The sequence below is a fragment of the Gallinula chloropus genome (assembly GCF_964237585.1).
Source record: "Gallinula chloropus genome assembly, chromosome: 2".
NCBI classification, from domain to species: Eukaryota; Metazoa; Chordata; class Aves; order Gruiformes; family Rallidae; genus Gallinula; species Gallinula chloropus.
Genome location: NC_140086.1, coordinates 157,543,615 through 157,565,569, shown reverse-complemented (window position 1 = coordinate 157,565,569; position 21,955 = coordinate 157,543,615). Strand labels below are relative to the sequence as shown.

At 42.3% G+C, this 21,955-nt stretch overlaps 1 protein-coding gene across 4 annotated transcripts in view; it reads left to right on the top strand.

Moving 5' to 3' along the window:
• Positions 1-21,955, top strand: part of SCN5A (sodium voltage-gated channel alpha subunit 5) — a gene marked incomplete at both ends in the record, with an annotated part of 175,248 nt that overhangs the window by 90,294 nt on the left and 62,999 nt on the right. For all 4 annotated transcript variants that reach the window (XM_084260116.1, XM_084260115.1, XM_084260114.1 and 1 more), the window contains one exon: positions 13,929-14,399. In XM_084260116.1, the coding sequence (XP_084116242.1) occupies positions 13,929-14,399 (471 nt within the window). The remainder of the gene's footprint in view (positions 1-13,928; positions 14,400-21,955) is intronic.

The window sequence follows — 21,955 nt, the reverse complement described above, 5'->3', positions numbered from 1 at the left end:
TTTGATCTATAAATGAGTCACTGGGATGTATCAGAGAGGAATAAAATTTACAGCTAGTGCTCTTCCATAGGTACGTATATAAGGGAATATGAATCTATCTCCCATTAACCTTCATGGGTGTAAGATGACTTCAAAATATAGAGGAAGAAGAATGCTAATACTTAAGTTCAATCACCTGCCCCTTGAAAACCATCCTTATGCCTTTTGTTCTACTTGTGTTTCTAAGACAAAGATATTTCTCTAAAATTATTCCTTAAGCATTGCCTCCATTATATGAACTGCTGACAAGATGAAATGTTTTTAATAGGATCCATCATGTATATGTACATATCTGTGTATATATATATTTATTTTATTTTATTTGTGGGACTACTGGATTGTTTGTCGAGATTTGGTTGTAGTCCAGGGGTTGAAGAGGACATGAGTTTTCAAAATAAAAACTGCAGCTCTGTTAATATAGTAGGCATCAGTAGGGTAAAATACTGCCCATTTTTTGTTCTGTGTCTGTCCTTGGTTGACAGTCTAAGTAAGGTTTGTCAGTGGTTAAGTTCTTGCTAATAGCTGGGTAGTTATTAAAAATCTGGAAGACACTGAGTCTAATTTACTTAGACAAGAGTGAGCAAAGGTAGGTACAACTAAATGTGTCTCTTTTTATTAGCGTCACTGTGACAGTTGTCTGGATGTCATCGAAAGGGTAATGACAACAGAATTCTTCCTAGCGTGTGTGGAGGGAAGGGCAAGATTTTAATGTTGAAATAGTCCAGGTGGTACAAATTTAATACATTATTCATTACTCCTAAACATTTAATACTTTTGTTTAAAATAAAAAAATCAGTTAAAAATATTTTCCCCACCAAAACTAAGCAGCAAGCAGTTCATTCTAACAGTTGCCTCTAGAAATAGCTTGTTAGAAGGGATATGTGAAACAATCAGCTAGTTATGACAGCCTTAACCTTCTTAGGAGGTGCATGATATTTAGAAGAGACTGGAATTTATCTTTCCCATGTACAGAGCTTATTCATATCTCCACTAACACGTTCGTGGCAACATGGTCTGTGGCTTCCCAAGGAAATAGGATGAAAAATGCATTTGGAAACTAAAGGTAGTACATAGGATTAGATACCAGTTTCTTCCTATTTGGGTCTTATTGAACACTAAGAAGTTCCTGCAGTGAAAGTGGTCCTACCTGTGGTCTCCTGCTCCCATCCCACATTTCTTTCTATTCCCAAAAGTCACCTTGGTTGTCTCTTTACTGTGTTAAACTCCCCTAAATCAAAGGGAGATGAAGCAAGATGGTCTCTTCAGCCAAGTGACAGGTGATAGGACAAGGGGGAATGGGCTCAAGCTGTGCCAGGGCAGGGTCAGATTAGATGTTTGGAAAAAACTTTTCACTGAAAGAGTTGTCAGGGCCTGGAATAGGCTGCCCAGGGAGGGGCTTGAGTCACCATCCCTGGATGTGTTTAAAAAAAAAGCTACAGGAACAGTTGGACTAGATAATCTTCAAGGTCTTTTCCAGCGTACTGATTCTGTGAAATAAAACTGCTGGCCTACACTTAACAGGAGAACTTCCAACAGATACACATCTACTCCATCAGTTTTTGTTTTTTACTGCAAATGGCTCAAAGAAAAGGAGAATCAGACCTGTTGCTTTTTCATCCTTCTTAACATTTTTTATTTCTTTGCTGCTATTTTAAGTCTATTTTGTTCTATTTCCCAGTCTCTAGGTTTCATGTGTAGTCTTTTCTTCTTCCTGTTTTGCTTGGGTCAGTCCTATTCAAACTCTTGTTTAAATTAGTTCTCATTGAGTATGACCCAAATCTGCCCTTCCTTTATTGTCCTTCTACCTAAAATGTACTTTCTTTGGTTTTGGTCATCTGTGGGCTTGATGATAGTAATTCCCAGACATTGGCACATATCTCTGCTGTAGTCTTCCTCCCTTCAGACTTTAAGCAAATCTCCTCTTTCAATATTGCTTTGGCTTTCTGCCTTTCATGACATGTTCTTCAACTTCCATCTCATCTTGACTTCACCCTTCCCTAAGCACAAGGAAATTCCAAGTCTCTGTTCTAAAGCCTTTTGAAATTGTTGTCATTATTTAAATGCAAAAGTGGTTTTATTTTTTGACCAAGGTTCCACCTTCCACGAGTCATTATCATATTTTCTTGAGAAGAGAGCACATACACTAACTGATAGCAGGATTTGGATTGAAGTATGCTGTTAAAAATGTTGGTATTTTCTGTGCTGAATTATCATGGAGATGAAAAGAGGCACTTTACATTTGTCTTTCAGGATACAGATTTTTCAAGAAGCTCTACTCAGTTTTATTCCCTTCTCCTTTGTTTGCTGCCTCCTCCCCACCACCAGTTCCCTTCTCTTTCTGGCCCCTCTCATGTATACTGTTGCAGCCACTCGACTAAGAGAACTCTTACGCTCATTGTGCTACCAACTTCTATGTGCGATTCTTCCAGTAGGACTTTGATGTCCCTTCTCCTCTCCTGCTCTCTCTTGTCTCCCACATCTAGCTGTCAGCTGTCATACCATCCCATTCCTGGGAGGTTCAGCAAGCACAAAATGCCTGCTGATGTCTCTCTGCTTGAAAACACAGTCAGGTGGCTGCATCTATAAACTGACTAGGGCATGAACTCAAACATTATGAGAGCCCCTCCTCTTTCTTGGCCAGCACATTCCCTGGCCAACCCAACCCAGCTGGTGCCTGGGCATTCAGAGGACAACCCTGGCTGGGGACAGCAGCCACAATGCAATCCTGCCTGGGGGAAGAGTGGGGAAGGAAGGTCACTGTCTTTTGAGAACGGGTCTTGGCTTGTCTTTGTTTCCTACTGAAGGTGCAATTTTTGGACCATAAAATGGACTAGCTGCCTAGCTCTTGTTTCCTATCTTCTCTCTAGCAGACAGGCAGTGAGCACGAACTCAAAAAAAATGCTCTTATGGACAACTTACAGCATCCTTCTCCTTTGCTTTCCCAGTTTTATGTCCATCTTGCACTAAAGATTTTGAACAATGCCAGATCTGGGATTTCAGAACACAGAATACAGTTTATAGATAAAATAATTTTCAAATTTTCACATCAGCCAAATATTTTTGTATTTCATGATAAAAGAAGGCCATCAAAGATGAGGTCACCATGCCTGAAAAGAAGTGTTTGCTTTGTTCATGAGGTTGAGCACAGACTTGATTTGAAGGATGCTGACAGCAAGTCTTCCATGAAGTGTTTTTCTTATGTTTTTAGGAATGCTTCTGTGCAAAGCATAGCTTTATCCTGTAGATACACACTGCAGGAAGAAAGGACATCTACTACCTTCTCTTCCTTGCAAAAGTATGAGGATATCTCCCTGGGACTTTGGGAAGAGCTAAGAAATCTACAGAAGTAGCCACAGCTAAGCTAGAGACCAAAGGGGACAGGCTGCTGATTGGGGGCACCATGGGAACCAGGAGCAGATGATGGTAGAGGAAATGGGTCGCTTTTGAGGACAGTGGTGAGGCATGTGAGTCAGCATCTCCTGCCCTCCAAACGTCAGATGGCTCTCATTTTGAAGATGTAACTATCACTGCTGCTGCTAAACCCTCCTGCCCTGTTTCTTTAATGAAAGATAAGGTTTTCTCCTGCTTTTGAGTCATCTGTCTTTTCCAGCAGAGCTGTGCAAAAGCTGCAAGCCCAGCCGTGTGCCGCGAAGGCAGGAGATAGTGTACTATGCAAAATCACTAGCAGACATTTATTTTGTAGCTTCCCTGAAAGAGGCCCTCCTGGCTGGCAGACAGCTCTGTCACTCTGTTCTGTTCTGCCAAGAATCTACACTTGCAAATTGCAAAAAAATCAGAACCTGCTTATACCCCCCCAAATCACTACATATGCACCCTTTTCACTTCTCAATTAATAGGAAAGTGTGATTCCATGATGAAGCCTGAATTATAGTGTCAGACCTAAAATTGTAAACGAAACAGTATTCCTCTCCTTGTAAAAACAAAACTAAGCAAACAAATCAAAACAACTAATATTAATTATTTCTTGAGTCTGTGATTTAATTTTCTAGACTCTGGGCGTACCCTCATATTGATTTTGCTCTAGTATAATTGATGCAGGGAAGTCATTCCTTACTGTAGCCATTATCATGGGTTTTCTTTCTCTGTTATTGTCTTTCCAGGGAATATTTAATCCTTTCAATTCTCTTTTTATCCTTTAACCAGTTGTTTTCTTCCATGTGTGAATTGTAATTACTTATTTTCCTTGATCTCCAGTTTGATTTCCCAAGAGACATGATGGCCTGTAGATGACTGAGTGCACCAATGAACACAGTCTTTGGTCGTGGATGGGTGTCCTTTTCTCAAGAGAGGTGTAGGATCTGTATTTCAAAGGGATGGCTCCAGGGATCCCACTCTGCCTTGACTGGGCAGTGTCCTCCATGCCAGCCATGCAGGGTTAGGACTCTGTAAAAACCACCAAACTTCAACTTCCAGAACTGGTCTTTCTGCATGTGCCTAGTCATTGGGTAGGAATTGGAAGAGCAGCTGATGAAGAGATGCTTGCATACAAGTAGTAGAAAATATTCCAGGGATAAAAAGAGTGTTTTGCATGTCATCACTCCTTGCTGGGAGCAGAAATAGCAAAGACTTTCAGGAGTGTGCAGTCTGTGTAGTTTGTCTTGCTCTCTAATTCTCTTGACATCCTCATCACTACCACATCTAAAATTTTATTGTTGACTTAGCACAAAGCTACTTGTCTCTTGGTTCATAATCAATAAACTTTCCATAGTTTCCCTATTATTTTGGGGGTATGTTAAACCTTCAGCCAGCCTTGCTGGGAGAGGTTTGCTGCTGGACTTGTCTCATAGCACATTTTGTCTGCCTAGACAATGGTTTGGGAAGTCCACAGCAGTTCTGATGGACCTCTTGCTATGCTGGTGAATTAGTGTTGTTTTGATATCTGATGAAAAACCTGCAGGAACATGTTTGGTTTTATGCTGTGCCTTTAGCAGTTGAAAGAATTTATCTGCCTCCGCTCCTCATCCCACCCTTCTCTCTCATAAAGAACTTGGAGACTAAGATTTGCAGATCAGGAAGCACTTCGTTTCCAGGCACTCATCTTCTAATACTTCTAAGGAACTTACTTCCAAAAACCACTGAAAGCCATCAGCTAAAAAAAGAAAAATCTAAATTCAATTCAGGAGTTCTTGCCCAGTACTTGGGTTGGTATGGTTTGTGTGCACACTTATACCCATCTAGGTGGGTAACAAATGAAAAAGCCTTGGCCACATGAGACATCTACCAGATTGTAGTAAGAAGTGTCATGGGTTGTCTCAGGAGTGTGTTTCAGAGTGAGGACACTAGTTTCCTCACTTTGCCTGCTTTTGGGGTGCTGCAGAGGCTGGGGGTAAGGAGAAGCAGAGGCTAGTGGCTGGTCCATGCAAGACAGGGACTGGGGAAGTACTAGTTTCTCCTCCCAGTTCATCCTTCCTCTCAGCAGAGGTGTTTTCATTGTGTGGACCAGTGTGTCAGGCTTTCAGCAAGCAACACTGATGTGGTGCCCTTTGCCTGCCTCCCCCTCTCAAAAGGATGTACCCATGCCAGGTCCAACATACACCAGTGCTAGTACAACTTTATAGCTCCACTGAAAGCAGGGAGAGATGAATGGCAGCTTAAAGTGACCTCAGAAAACTCCTGTGTGACACAAAGGTGCTGTGAAGTGTAGTTAATGGGCTTAATCTACCCTTCCATTACTCAAGGAGATTTGGTCCTATGTAAAGTGGCGAGAACAGCACCAAGGAATCTGTCCCATTAATTATACATACCCCTTTAAACTCTGGAGTGAGAAATAGGGTGACTTTTCCCTCACCCATGCACACACCATCAAACATGGGTGAGCATGGCTGCCATCCAGCATTACTTCTCTGCCTTGTACTGCTTAAAGACAACTGACTGCACAAGAAACCACTGAAACTGTGTGGAAACCTAATGTCAGTGCCAGAAGTGTGGAATGGTTAGAAAAACTCCTATCCTTGTGGTAAATACTGCAAAAACCCCAATGGGATGGGGGAAGACATTCATCTCATCTTGTCATCAGTCTGTCGTGCAGGTGGCTACAGCTGTATCAGTCACCCTACCTGGTCATCACAGTCAGCAAAGAGGAAAAGCATGTTTGCTCCTTCATTTCATTTCACCTGGAGCAGCCATCAGTTTTAGGATGGACACACTGGGCTCAAGCTCCTCTGATTTGATCTAATCTGTCTATAAAGGGAACCATAGGTGCCTCTAACTCCTCAAAAGGGGTGTGAGTACCAGCTGTGCCCCATGGCTGTGCTTTTCAAGCACTATTCAGCACAGGCAGGGGAAACACACATGGTAGCTGTGAGGCTAGGGGAAAAATAAATCAGGCCTTGTTCTCTTGTTTCTTAGGGAAAATGGAAATAATTTACATGAAACCAGTGAATTTATAGTCGGGTTTGTATTTGCATATGAGAGAATTATTCCTACTGTATTGCATCTTCTTCCTGTGAAGAACATCAGCTCTCATTACCATCATAAAGTAGTTATACTTTACACGGATAATAAGCCAAATTGGTTGTGTTGCTTTTATTAATTTTCTTTTTATATATTTGTTTATTTTATTATTTATAGTTAGATAGACCAGCTATTTCACCAAGCACATTAACTTGGAGTTGATAAGAAAAACATTCCTTTTATAACTACCTGGTACTACAGTGCCCAACAACCTCTCACTGCTAGCCTGCTGTGGATCAAACACAAACATCTTCCCCCTTGGGAAGATGTCTGGCTGCAAGGCAGGAAATCCATATCCCATGTGTTTTCCTAGCTGGTCTTGGGCAAGAAACATGAAGGAGATCAACCCTGCTCCAACCTGTGGTCTGTCCTGCTTGTCCCTGGACACAAGGACCACATGGCATACTTGTGGTATCGTGGTCATTTCGACAGCAAGAAACTAAGATACCATGAGAATGGGATTAGTAGATTGACTACAGGATAAAGAGAAACTGGGCTGGGAGAATATAAGCTTCTTAGCCAGGCACAAATAGCTGAAATAATAGAAAAGGGAATATAGAAAATAACTGATCATGTAAATTGCTTTTTGCAGGAGTACTTTCTCATGGTAAATTTTTCCCTGGGATGAAAATGTACAAAGGACTGAAAAATATACTTCCAAAGAGAGAAATAATCCTCCAGTAGCAGAGAGATGGACTAGATGACCTATTACTGCAGGTCTCTGGCTTAAACTTATACTTCCTTGATGCACCGAAAGCCCCTTTATGTGAAGTTTTTCTTTTCATGGATTTTGCTACAGTAAACAAAACAAAAATAATTGGTACATATTGGACTGGCTAGATATCATCAAGGTGTCCAAAGATAAAACTGCATCTTTCCCATCTGCCCTAGCCCAAGAAGAGTGCAGAGGTCTGGTCCCACCAGAAAACAAACAGGAAGGAAGAAAACCAGTTTATTTTACCAGTCATAGAGTGCCTGAAGAGCTTCTTACTGGTCTGTGTTTAGCAGGTACTGCCAGAGAAGTGGGTTTGAATAGATTGAGGTGTATGGGTCCTGCTTTATCCATACAAAAAACTATTAGCTGAGTAGCTGATGATCCTGGCAGCTACCTCACCATGCTGCTCTGTCCAGGCTTTTCTATACAGCCAAGTGACAGCAGTGACAATGTGCTGCCACAGGGATCCAATTCATTTTAACTGCTTTCTTTTTTTTGCTTGACAGTTCATTGATGGGGCATGTTTACTCCTCAGGACCCTAACAAAAAACTGCTTAGCTGGCTCCTAGGAGGTTCCTCTTCTACAGGGAAGCATCTTTAGGTCAGCATCTCATGTCCCCCATAGCTGCCCTCAACTGTCTTTCCTGTACTACATCTCCTGCAGTGGAGAGGACAGTACATATTTGCAGTTTGAATATCTTCAGTATTTTGAAGGATCCTGTGGGTTTAGAAGCAAACAAGTGCTCAGAGACCTGAGCTAATCTACTTTATGAAGCTCTCCCCTGGAAAGACGATCCCATCTGACTCCAACCTGCTTGAATTTGTCCTCTGTGGTAGATGAGAACATCTGACTTTAGGTGCTGCTCAGTGTGAAAGTTCATTTAAACTTTACACCCTGGAAAGACCATGGGTTTGAAAATCAAACTCCTTGGTTTTGTTGGCAGTGCATGGTCAAGACAGATCCCACTATGGAAAAGGCCAGATGGGTGAGGTCATATGAGATCCTCTGTAACCAGAGGACCTCATGTTGGAGATGGCTTAACCCTGCCTTCAAACCTGTGCAGGTGCAACATTGTTCTTGCTTCTTGATAAATAAAATTTAAATTTCCATTTTTAATCTGCTAATAAATGGTCTTAGCCTTTCCAGTGGGTTTCCAGCCTATATTCAGGACAGTGTGTGAGACCCCAGTGAGAGTGCAGGGCAGTGAAGGCATTGATGAATCAATTTACAGGAGTGCAGGAGGATTGCAGGGGCTGGACTCTACGTGACTGAATGACAGGTGAAAGGTTAAATACATAAAGATTTATATCCCTCAGTTTTTTCTAAATCAAAGTAAATACAAGAATGGAAGGGAAATGAAGGAGTATTCATATGCTTTATGTCCAAAGCTCAGCAATAGAGCTAGAAGACAGATATTGTCAAAGAGGGTTTGATCAGCAAGTGTTGTCTGAAATTTCAGTCTGTTTTTGTACCGTGGTAGCCAAAACCAAAAGGAGGTGATTGAGCTGAGGAATTCAGACTGCAAACCATTGTTGGCAGTATGTGTGGCTCCCAGCCTCCACCAGTAGCCCCTGCTTACGGTTCCTTAGAGTGGAGGGGTCCTTCCATCAGCCTGCTTTCTCCCCATGGCGGGGGAGGTAGGAATTAGCTTCATGGCTTCATGCCTCTATGCTCTTCACTTGCTGTGATCACAGAATTGGTGCAGCAGTTTTTGAAATGCCAGGCATGCTACCTGCGTACTGCAGCTTTGCTCAGGATAGGGGTGAAGCATCCTGTGCTCACCTCTTACCTGGTGAAAGTTGCCTGGTTATAAACATTGGCCACCACTGGCCTAGACCACTGGAGGATAAAGTACCAGACTGACACCAAGAAGGACATTGCAGACATCTGATTGGGTTTGACAAGTCATGGATGACTTAACCATATGACTTAGTTTTAGGTAGTCCTGTGAGGAGCAGGGAGTTATACTGAAAGATCCTTATAGGTCCTTTCCAACTTGAGATATTCTATGACTCTGTGTTAGCTATGTGGTCTGTATCGGTCAGTGCTCTAACTTTAATCTAGTTGCAGGATACTAAACCCAAGCTAGCTTAGGCTAGCCACCTAGATGGTTCAGCTCTTCAGCATCTCATAGGATGCCAGACTCCAGATATCTCCATCATCTACAGACACTCCAGATAAAGGGTCCTACAGTTTAAGCTCCTAGGGGATGCTGGATGAATCTGAAACTTTGTGACTTACAATGCCATAACCAGAGTCACTAGCTTTGGGAAGGCATTAAAAAGTGAGGAAACCTGAGAAAGCTCTATTGTCATTAGGGTAAATGCTTAACATCATTGTGCTGAAGGAGTTGGATTTTCTTTGAGTGCATCTGTCATTTGATTCCTAACCTCAAAGACTGAAAATGTGACCTGGTTGCTCAGTGTCTCTTGAAAGCAGATTTCTTTCTGTGGGGATCCATATGGACATACAAATCTGCCATTGCTTTTGAAAACTGAATTAGTCTTTAGTTTGCTTTTACTTAAACTGAAAGCATTGCGTTAGCAACCAGGAGAACTGGATATTATTAGTAACCTTTTACAGGAAATGTGGTGTGTCATGGGTTGAGCATATATTTTTCTGGAAAATGCAGTGTACAGTGAAATGGGGAGAATAAGTAAACATAAAATGCTTATACTGCAGTTCACTCTATTTGAACGCCCAGCAATACACCTCTGAGGTTACCTGCTCATAAAGGAAGGAGTGAATGATATTTGAGATTTATTTTTGGCTAAAAGCATGAAGTGCAAATAGCTTTTTGTGCAAAATGTCAGCTGCATTTCTGAGAAGCAAACAACACTGCTTTAGTAATCCATGGTAAATAACAACACCACGAATGTTACCACCTATTATATACACCTGCCGGTGTATCTGGATAGACTTATGTAACTGTTGTTTGACACCTGAAAGAAATATGGAAAAGTAAATTAAGGCAGTTCAAACAAGTTATTCTGTGAACAGCAGAATCAATGACGTACAGGATGAAATCCAGCTTCAGATAACCAAATTTGGGTGCCTTGGTGGAGGTATTCATGTGTAGATGAGATATCTGAGCCACCACTACAGTCTGCAGATAACTAGGGCTTGACTCGGTCTTGTCTAGTACCACCAGTTATAGTGTAAGGTATCCAGCCTGGCCTCCATCTAAACACAGATCTCCCATAATCGTATCCCCTATTGGCCAGTTGCCTCAGGATGACTTGGGCATGCTAGGGTCACTTTTCACTGGATGATTACATGTTAACAGATGCATGCAACACTAATGTGGTCACCTATATTTGATCAGGCTCCCTTGTCTACAGGATGAATTTCTTTTGACTGAAATGAGGCTTAGATGCCTCATTAGATCCTCAAACTTTGGTATATGAGTTTGGAGGCAAATGGCCATCCTTGAAGAGTGATTCAGTTTCCTAAACACTGCCAGTCATGACCTGCTTGGATGATAGCTGGAGCTTCAGGAGGACATACATCCTTGTATATATAGACATGTCCCCTGTAGACATGTCTGGGATAGTTGTCTCAGATAACCTTAAACAACAATAGACCTCTGTCAAGGTAACTGAATAGAACCTATAAAATCCAGAAGATTTCTATTCTGGATTACTTTATCATTTCCCTTCCTCCAGCTCCATCCCATGTCCCTGTGTTGTCACTGGGAAGGACAGATATGCTATGGCTTGTTCCAAGCTCTGTCTGCACTCTGAGCCTGGGCAGTGTCTCTTCTCTAAACACATGCTAGTTTTCAGGACACTTGTAGAAATCTGGTTATCCTGGGACCCCATCCTTCTATCAAACTTGGTTGAAAGTGGCTCAAGTGATTCTACCAGTGACTCCTTCACTGATGGGCTCCCACCTGCTTGGCAGTATATCCAGTACTCTGGTTTTCAACTACCTATCAGACACCACTTGCAATACCTCCCAGTGTGATATGAAATGAAAGATTGATTCATACCAGACCGCCACAATGATTAAGAGGAGACCCACACAAGTGACACTCAAATATGATGGACCAGCTAAGAAACAATTAGCTTTAATCTCACTTTACTTTAGTGCAGGGTAGTGATCACTGCAGCAATAAACACTTGGTGGTTCATAAAGGACATGGGCATCTGCTGTGCTATCAACTGCTTTCATTTATAATCATGGTGATTGCAAAAAGTACTTCACAAAACAGTACTGACAGGACACTTCAAATGCAGTGTCACCGGAGTGATTAAGGCCAGGTTTTCAAAATTCCAGCTCTTATTTTCTGAATAGTTGAAATAGGAGAGAACAGGGCTTGTGGCTCTTTGGTAAGGTCCAGTTAAATAGAAGTATTTTTTATACTGTTAATTTTGGTCTGGCAGACTTTATCAATTTAAAATACTATCAGAAAGACAGAAAACAAGGCACTTAGAAGGATTTCAGGTAGCATTAAGAGATCACAGGGAAAATATCTTCACACAGTCCATTTTATTGCTAAACTGGTAGAAGTGTTGCAGCACTGATCTCTCCCTTGCATTGCCAAAGGGCTGCCACCCACCCACCTTGTACAGGCAGCAGATGAGTTGATACCAGGCAATTTGGTCCTAGCTTATTTTAGGTAAATATATTTCAGCTGATATTGGTTTGAGTCACCTTTGCCCCGTTCCCATCATCCCAGGCATCTTCCTCCAGTGTGAGTTTCTTTCCCTTGTCAATCCGCCACAAAAGCTGTAATTCATTCCTCCTCAGGCTATGAGCTGGTGTAATGTCCCAGGCACAGGCACCGGTGATACAGCCTGCAAGATGTATAACTTGGAAGGGTCCTTTAGAAGAAGCTGGGTTTATTTATTGGATGTAATTATGTAATTGCGGTTTGGTTTGGGGGGGGAGGGAGGAGGGACAGTGGGGTAGAAGAAAGCATATAAAAAGATACTAAAATTATCAAATATATAGTACCCAAATATGTAGTTGTGTCTTATCTTGCCATGCACTACCAGTAAAGGCAGACAGTTCTGGAGTTGCAGGAAGAAAAGGAAGCCAATTTGTAGACTCCGGTTCAATTTGGGTCATCTCATACACCTGTGAAAAATCTCCAAATAGTTTTTTCCAGCATTTCTAGAACCAAGCCTGCTTTGGGGGTGGGTCCTGCTCAGAGTGATCCACATCAATCCTGGTTGTGATGGCCACCTTCTGCCTGGAGGGAAAATGTTTTGAAACTCTATGACCTCTTAGGTGTTTGTTTACAGTCACAATAGATTTCCTTCATGACCCAGAGGATAATTAAATCAAGACTATCAGTGAAAATCCATAGAAATGTTTAGAAATGTTTCCAAATGTACTATTTGGTTTGAGTGCCAGGCATATGTATATTGCTATCATAGAATCATAGTATAGTTTATGTTGGAAGTGACCTTTAAAGGTCATGTAGTACAAACCCTCAGAAGTGAGCAGAGATATCTTCATCTAGACCAGGTTGCTCAAAGCTCCATCCAACATGACCCTGAACACTTTCAGGGAGGGGGTGTCTACCATCTCCCTGGGAAACCCGTGCCAGTACCTCACCACCACCATTGTAAAAAATATCTTCCTAATATCTAGTCTGATTCTACTCTCTTTTAGTTTAAAGCCATTACCCCTTATCCCATCGCAACAGGCCCTACCGTAAAGTTTGTCCCCATCTCTCTCATAAGTCCTCTTTAAGTATTGAAAGGCCACAATAAGGTCTCCTTGGAGTCTTCTCCTCTCCAGGCTGAACAAGCCCAACTCTCTCAGCCTGTCTTCATAGGAGAGGTTGTCCAGCCCTCCAATCCTCTTCATGGCCTCCTCTGGAATTGCTACAACAGGTCCATGTCGTTCTCATGCTGAGGACCTCAGAGCTGCACACAGGTGGACAGAATCCCCCCCTCGACCTGCTGGTCACGATGCTTTTGATGCGGCCTAGGACATGGTCGGCTTTCTGGTCTGCAAGTGTGCATTGCCAGGTCATGTCCAGCTTTTCATCCACCAGTACCCCCAACTCTTTCACCACAGGGCTGCTTTCAATCTCTTCATTGGTCAGCCTTTATTGATACCAGGGGTTGCCCCAACCCGTGTGCAGTACCTTGCACTTGGCCTTGGTGAACCTCATGAGGTTCACGTGGGCCCACTTTTCAAACTTGTTTAGGTCCCTATTTATTTTATACTATGAAATATAAAAAACAATATCCACGTTGAGTAAAAGCCAGAAAAGTCCTGGAAATATTCTTCCTGTAGTCGTTTTCTACATATAAGTACCTTCCTGGATGTAAATTATTCCTGAAATTAGCAATTTTCTCCAAGATGGAATAGTAGTAATTACAGGAAATTCTTTATATTGCCACTTATGAGAATATTTACATTATGTACCTTCCAATAGATATTTTATCCCATATTCTGTTTCTGAGCTTTATGTTTTCTTTTCTGTGTTTTGGGGTGTTAGAGGGGAAAAGGGAATGTCAGAGTGTGTTATTATCCATGGTATACTTCTGCACCTGAAATTAATGTGCTTAGAAGTATCTGCAGACTTCCTTTTCCTACTGAAACCACCTATAATTAGAGATATTTCTGCAAACACGGGTTGTGTCACAGATAAGATGAGATTTAGACCTTCCTGCTTCCAAGACCACTCATCCTCCACATTTAAGGGTCATTGATTTCCTTTTAACTTTATTCATTCAGGTGCTCAACCTGTTCCTTGCCTTGCTGCTAAGCTCTTTCAGCGCTGACAACCTCTCGGCACCCGATGAGGATGGGGAGATGAACAACCTGCAGCTTGCTTTTGCTCGGATCAACAGGGGTCTTCAGTACGTGAAACACACGACGTGGGACTTTTGCTGCAACGTCCTCCGGCACCCAAAGACAACAGCTGAAAAGAAGGCCATGATGAAGCTTGCTGCCCAAAATACAGGTGCCCTTAACAATTGTGTGAACAGTCACACAACCACCGAGCTTGGCAAAGACATGGAGAATCACAAAGAGAACCATGCTGAGGATGGGATGAATAAAAATGTGGAGAAACACCTAGGAATTACAGACAATGATGATTTTATGACCAATCCTGACCTGTCCATTTGTGTTCCTATTGCTGTGGGAGAGTCGGATATTGAAGAGGAAGATGAGGAGCAGAGCACCTTTACGGAAATGGAACAGGTAGGCAAGCAAAATGTTTTCTAGTTACATCTTATTAAGATGGTCTTTGTTCCCACACTTAATCTGGATCCATGGCTCATGCTGCAAATGTCCTATGGCCTAATCCTGCCTTTGATATGTTGTTAACTTCAGAAGAAGTTACAGATGCATATCCAAGAGCAAAATTCAGTCTCCAACAAGAGGCATTCCCTTTCTTTGTATTCTTTGTGCTTGTCTAGATTAATTCTTCTAACAAGAGCAATTAAACCCTTTCTCACACAGGACACTATTGTTTCTTTTCTTTCAGCTGAATCATGGGAATTTTGCAGAACAAGTCTTAGGTACTCTGACAGGGGATTTTACTTGATATGGAAAAATGGGCAATGTCTTGGTTTGATTTATGCAGCAAGAATAGAAGGCCAGGTAGTTCTCTTAACTAGAGGCTATATGACAAGGTACCTGAGAAATGGAGAATATATGAAATTGTACATGTTCGGACAGGAAAAATAGTTATTTGCCTGTTCTTTGGTGTGATACAGCTGATTTTTGTTTTCCCCAGAGTACCCAGTAATAAAGGCTGGAAAACTCTGGGACTCAGTTTGAAGTGTTGTTGTAAAGCAGAGCAGAAAAATCTTCACAAGAACACTTTTCTTTCTCTTCTTCTACCCCTCTCCCCTCTCTAGCAGCTTTATCTCTTGGCTCCACACACCATATCTGTCTAATATTTTCCAGACCCTCCAGCCTTGATCCAGCATCCTCTGATGCTGGCTGAGACCCACAGAGTTAAACAGGTACTGGATCAAAGCTCCTGTTTCAGATCCATCTGTCAGGAGGAAGCCCCAATCTCTTGGTTGAGGGGAAGAAAGTTTTGAAGCAAAATTGTCCTTAGAGAAAGGCTGTCCTAAAAAAGCCTCAAGGAAGGACTCTGTGTCATGACGTGGAGATAAATTGACTGCTAAATGTAAATTTTTCCTGCTTCATTGTGGAAATCTTAGAGTATCTACTCACCAGCAGGTCTAACACATTGACCGTCCCCTTAGGGACCTGAAGGGCAAGGGGTCAGAAAAATTCATCATTAAGCCCCACGGTCCATATAGACAACAAGGTAACAAAAAAGACATATAAAAGTTTTGGTAAACCCTTTTAGGGAGTTTTTTATATCTTTTGGAATACTTTTATTGCAATGACCTGTGAATCAGCATGGGTAACATGGGAAATATCTATTCTTTTTCTTTAAAGTCTTTTTCTATCCCCAACACTGTTGTATTAATTAAACCTACAAGGAGAGTACACTTGAAAAGTGAAATGTGAATATAGTAGATTGGTTTCCCAGTATAAGCCAATCTGCAAACACTGACTAGTGTAAATGTGTTTAATTGTGTACAAATGCGTTTAATTTTCTGGAGTTTTGGTTTGGTTTCCTTTTTGGCTGTTAAAGATGTCAACACCTTTCTGCTATATCTGACAGAGAGTTACAAAATTGAAAACTCAGATTTTTTCCTTCATGGTGAAAAGCAAAAATTTGTTGAAACTTTGCACAGAAGCATCCCCAAGGCCTGGAAGCACGTGTGTGTGCACACGTGTGCACGTTGTGTCAGTGTATTCCACCTTCTTTAAGATAATTAGCAATGTTGCTATTGCAAACTAAACTGCAGCATAGAACAAGGAGGGGTTGGGATTTTTACATCTTACTGTACCTTAAAATTATAGAAATGTGGATTCCTATTTAGCTGCACAGTGTGTGGGTGCTGGTGTGTGTATTTGTAGGCTGAACAGGTAGCAATGCATTTTATGCTGTGCAGCAAGTAAATGAGAGTTAGACATTTAGGGAGATCTAACAGAGTCATGAAGGAGATAAATGTTGTCAAAAAATAGGCATTTTAATGAAAAGAAACATCATGTATAAAAGTTGATTTGAAACTATTAAGAAAACTTCTTCAAATGTTTCAGTAATGTTGAAATGTTTATCATATGTAATAAAAACATGGGGGATTCAGAGTGAAACAAAGCAGGAGGAAGCAAAACCCAGTAGGACAAGCAAACCAAAATACACACTGTACCTTTCCATTATTTTTTCAATAAACATCAGAGTAACATTGTCATGGCACCATAAGACATTTGGATTGTGGTAAAATAACAGTTTTACCTGAAAGGAGGTTGTAGAGAGATGGGAGATGGTCTCTTCCGCCAGGTGACAGGAGGTGGGACAAGGGGAAATGGCACAAAGATGCACCAGGGCAGAGTCAGATCAGATGTGAGGGAAAAGTTCTTCACTGAAAGAGTTGTCAGGGCCTGGAACAGGCTGCCCAGGGAGGGGGCTGAGTCACCATCCCTGGATGTGTTTAACAGACTGGTAGATGAGGTACTTAGGGATATGGTTTAGCATCAGACGGGAATGGTTGGACTTGATGATCTTAAAGGTCTTTTCCAACCTTGTGATGCTGTGATTTAGTGTTCACTGCTAGTGTGTGCATTAAATAGAAGGTATGGAGTTCAGAAATGTGTTAATGAGCTTTGTCACCAGTGTTTTCCAGGATTTGACAGACAGCTGCTGCAGGTCACTGCCGTTCCCCTGTGCATAGCCCTGATCAATGGTTTTCAACCTTTTTCTGCAGGCCTGAGGGGTCTTCTGCTGAAAAGGTCCAAACAAGAAGCAAATTCATTTATCTGGCAAACAATGTTATCAAATTTCTGGAGAGGGAAATGTGTGAATGCAAGGGGGTTCTGACTTGAAGACTCAAAATACGTTGGCATAATGAAAAACAAAAATAGGAAGAAGCTCAACAGCAAAATGATAACAGTATAATGAGCTTTTCATTTGCTTTCCTGCAAAACCCTAATAAACTTGTGCAGCTGTAAATGTCTCCATGCAGAACACAGCCATGAGGAAGCAGATCTCAGATGATCAAAAAGTCTGTCATTTTTAATGGTGCCCATTCCACAGACGTATGATCTCCGGGCCCACAAAAAAACCACCCCTCTTGATCGACACTGCACAAGATATTATGACACTTGGAGGTCAGTCTGAAATCCAAGTTCCCTGGGTATAGAGCTGTGAGCATTACAGCATGCTAACCCTTGTATCAAGGGCAGCCCGATGGGATTCTGGGGAATAAACTTCCACACTCACTCCCAGGAGCTTTAATCCCTGGTGGTCCTTCCCTCCAGGATGGCCGCTATAAGTACAGCAAAGCTCACAAAGGCACAACATGAACAAGAGCAAAATTTACATGATTGCACTGAAAGGGCACAATTACAGTGAAGTATCTTTCTGTGTGGAGGGCATCATACAGAAACGAAACAAGAACTACCAAGGGTACACTAAACATTCAAATCTATTCTAACTCACCCTAATTATAGTCCATAATTTTACATATTTAAATATTTTAGCATGTACAAAGAGAATGTGTATGTATATTTACTTCTCAGAAGAAGACAATGTACCTTGCTTCACTTTAAATTTGTTGGCTGACCTGGAATTTTAGCTGCCCTCTAGCAGCACTGTCAGAATTGACCTCCCTCCTCATGTGTGTAGGTTTTGGTGAGATAGTGTAGGGGAAGAGGCAAAAGGAGATGCATACACAGGGAGTATATGTCTGCATGCCTCTCAGGCACATGGCTAGGTAGATCTACACAGTCCTTAAATCCTTAGTCCTTACATTTTCTTTGTACCTCATTCTGCTCATCATGTGCTCACATCATGCCAGACCCTTCTGTCATGATGGAGAGGCTAAAGGGGGCTGGTCTAAAGAGGAACCACAAAGTTGTTGATCTCAACGGGGTATTTTAGGGTGATGATCAGCTCAGATTACAGCTTCTGAACCAATGCTGTGCTCTTCTGGGAAAGTCACAAAACTACTCTGAAGTAAGCCGTTGTGGCTATGAGAAATGGGCCCCACAGTGCTACCTGCAGCAGGTTGAAATTTCAGATGATGAGAAACCCTTCTGTGACTGCACATTTTCCTCTGAGTAATAGAAATGTCTTAGTTTAAATTTCAGCTGCCATTTCTATTATCAAAGCTTTCCCTGGCAGCAGCCGTCTTCCTGAAAGCTACCAATTTGTGGCACTGTCACTGAGAGGGTTTCAGAGGGGGAAAACCCACCTGATAGCTTCGAAATCTCCTTTGATTACTGAGATGCAAGTGAGATACTCTGCCAGCTCAGAGAGCCAGGAGACATATGCCTGTAGCCCACACATATGGTGAAAGGATCAGAAAGAAAAGCTGAGTGATAGAAGTCAGGCACAGGTGCAAGGAGCTGGCAGAAGAGGAGTGAGGCTAAGAAAGGTCCACCTTGAACTTAACTGATTCATTTTTATTATGTGATGCCTGTGTTGATGCCAGTCACTGCAATGTTTTCCCTAAGGGCCTTACCTAACCCCCTTCCTTGCTCTGCTCGTAGTGCAAGTCTTTCCTTGTCAGCCCACAAGATTTCTTCAGGATTTGATGAGAAGTTTAACCTTACAATGAAAACAAGTATAATCACAACAAAAATATCACCCATCCAGTCAGACTGATGTCCAAATAACTTTCCATTACATTAAAATTGTCTTCAATTTTTTTCTCTGTCTTTGAGATGTGTCATTTAAATATATGTTGTCCTAGCAGGAACAGCTCCCAAAAGCTCAGCAGCAATGACAGCAACATGCTGGTTGAATCTTCTGAAGGGTATTCTGGCTTCTCATTTTGTCTCCCTAAATGATTAAAATGTGGAAATTATTTTCTTGAATCTCCATAGAGTTTCTTCTAATTGCTTACAAAGACCATCTTTTCATGTGGGACAGTATCCTGAAGGAGTAAGAACCAGACTATGGGGGCAGTAAGGTGGTGATGGGACAACAGAGTCCAGCTGACACAGAGGATCCCACCAGAATTTACCTGAAATTTAACTCCACTGAGTTAAAAGAAATTTAACTCCACATCAGAGGCTTCGTACCACTAACTCCAAAGCTTAAATCTTCAGAATTCCTATTTTAGTATTTCTTGCCTTCAAGGTGCCCACAGCTGTAGCCCAGAAAGGTGTGTGCCTTTGTCACAACAGCATGACTTTATGGTTCAGAGAAATCCTGCGATAGACTAAAAGGAGGTTCCAGATGACACTAGGTGTCCTGAAGCAGTCCCCAAAGTACCGTGTCCTCCACTTACACCACAGAACTCTGTCTTATTCCTATTACCACCCACCTCTACAACGTCCAGGTCTTTTGGCGTGGCATCTGATTATTTTTCTGCATTGATGAGTTCCTGCAATTGGGAAAACTCATTACTACAACCTCAGACAAAGGCTTTACCCTTTCCTTCTTTTTTGACACAGTCCAACAAGGCTGTTATTGCCTTCTCCCCTTCTTAAATTTAATTACTTCTTGTTCTGCCTTATGCAAACTATCATCCTCAACTTGACCTGTCTGTAGCATGCCACTGAGAAGAAACTCCATGCTGCGGTGACTAGTGGCTCTCGGCCACATCTCCTATTTGCCCCCTCTGCAGCAGCAGAGCCAGGCACTGATGCAGCTTTCAGCAGAGATAACACCTTTGTACTTTTACATGCAGCGCCGTGCCAAGCCAGCAGCACTTGCCTGCTTGTCTTCAGAAAATGCCATTATTGATTTGTTCCGACGGAGTGGCTAATTGGGTCATATGGAAAGTGCTGGCTGCCTGCTGCTGGGATGGAGCGCTCTGCAGCTTCTTACCCCTTCCTTGACACCAGGCACGCACACCGAGGCCGTGCTACCTTTTTTGTGCACAGCAACCAGGTCCCAGCTCCCACCGTGACTGATTCGTGCCATCCTGAGACTTCAAAGCCAGTGGAGGGCTGGCCCATCCTCTTGCTCAAGGCTTACCCCTGGCTGTGGAAATCCTTTAAATAGCAGAGAGTTGTTATTGTGCCTGCTAGGTCTCACCTTCCCATGAACCAGCAAGGAATATTGCCCACAGGAAGGGGACAGTGTCTTTCATTGTCTATCAGGGTTTCCCACCTGCACCACCACGCTTCTCAGCATCCTCTTTGTAGACACATTCAAAGCAGAGCAGCACCTATGCTGTGATTTCCAAGAGATTTGGGTCTGGGTCTGCACAGAGGACCCAAGGAATGTACGTTGCCTGGATTTTGCTCATTGAACCAATGTTCATGGCCCCAGAGCATGCCTTGCTTTCTCAGTTGTATTCACATTTTTTCCTCAGTTGGCAATTCTCCTCCATGTAAACCCTTCTCTGGGCTCCACCAAACATATCTGCCAGGAAAATCATTTTTCCCGACTTTAGATGAGGAACTGCCTCTGTACACGTCAGTGACAGAGCTGGCTGCCTCTGTAGTCTCTATCCAATAGGACAGTTTCTGCGTTGCTCTGAACTGCATCGACCCCCCCAACCTTTTAGTCTCTTCTCCATATTAATTTCACAATTACGGACTCATTTGATTTCATTTGACAAGGTGAAACTGTTTCTGATAGCTTTTATTTTTGCGTGTTTCTATGAGAGATTCATAATTTTGAGATCAGAGAGGACCCTTAGGATCACCATGTTTTAGCTTTCTCATAACACAGAATCACAGAAACGTAGGGGTTGGAAGGCACCTCAAGAGATCATTGGGTCCAACTCACCTGCCAAAGCAGGTTCCTTAGGACATGTCGCACAGGGAGGCGTCCAGATGGGTCTTGAATATCTCCAGAGAAGGAGACTCCACAACCCCCCTGGGCAGCCTGTCCCAGGGCTCTGTCACCAACACTGAAGAAGTTCTGCATATTGATGCAGAACTTCCTGTGCTCCAACTTGAAGCCATTGCCCCTTGTTCTGTCTTCACAGATGATTGAAAAGAGGCTGGCCATTTCCCCCTGTGTCCCACACTTGAGATATTTACAAACATTAATCAGATTCCCTCTTAGCCTTCTTTTCTCAAGGCTGAACAGCCCCAGTTCACTCAGCCTTTCCTCATAGGGGAGATACTCCAGTCCTTTAATCATCTTCGTAGCCCTCCCCTGGACTCTTTCCAGGAGATCCCTGTCTTTTTTGTACCGGGGAGCCCAGAATGGGACACAATACTCCATGTGGGGCCTGACCAGGGCAGAGTAGAGGGGGAGGATCACCTCCTTTGACCTGCTGGCCACGCTCCTTTTGATGCACCCCAGAAGTGAAAGACTTCAACCAATAATTTCTATGCAGAGCCTATAAATTTGCTTTAGCTATGATACATCATTTGTAAGACAGAGAAAAGAATGAAATGTCTCAGGTAACAGAGAGTTCACCATCCACATCTGGACCCACATCTGTTCCCTTTGTATATACAGTGGATATTTTACTGTACAATTTCTGTGCGTTACAGACCTGCTCCTAAACATGAAGCGATTCTGTAAAAGTCAATAGAATTATTCCAGGTTAACATGAGCGTAGCTGAAATTATTGAAAATCGCCATAAAAATGCCAGTGCATAAAGATTTTGCTATAAAACCATTTGTGACAATGTCTTATGCTCCTAATAATTTTAATATCCATAAATCAGAGATACCATGATGTCATGTGTTTATTTGACAGAGTACATTGATTTCAGCCTTTTACTGCAGGAAGTATACTTTACTGTCAGGAAAC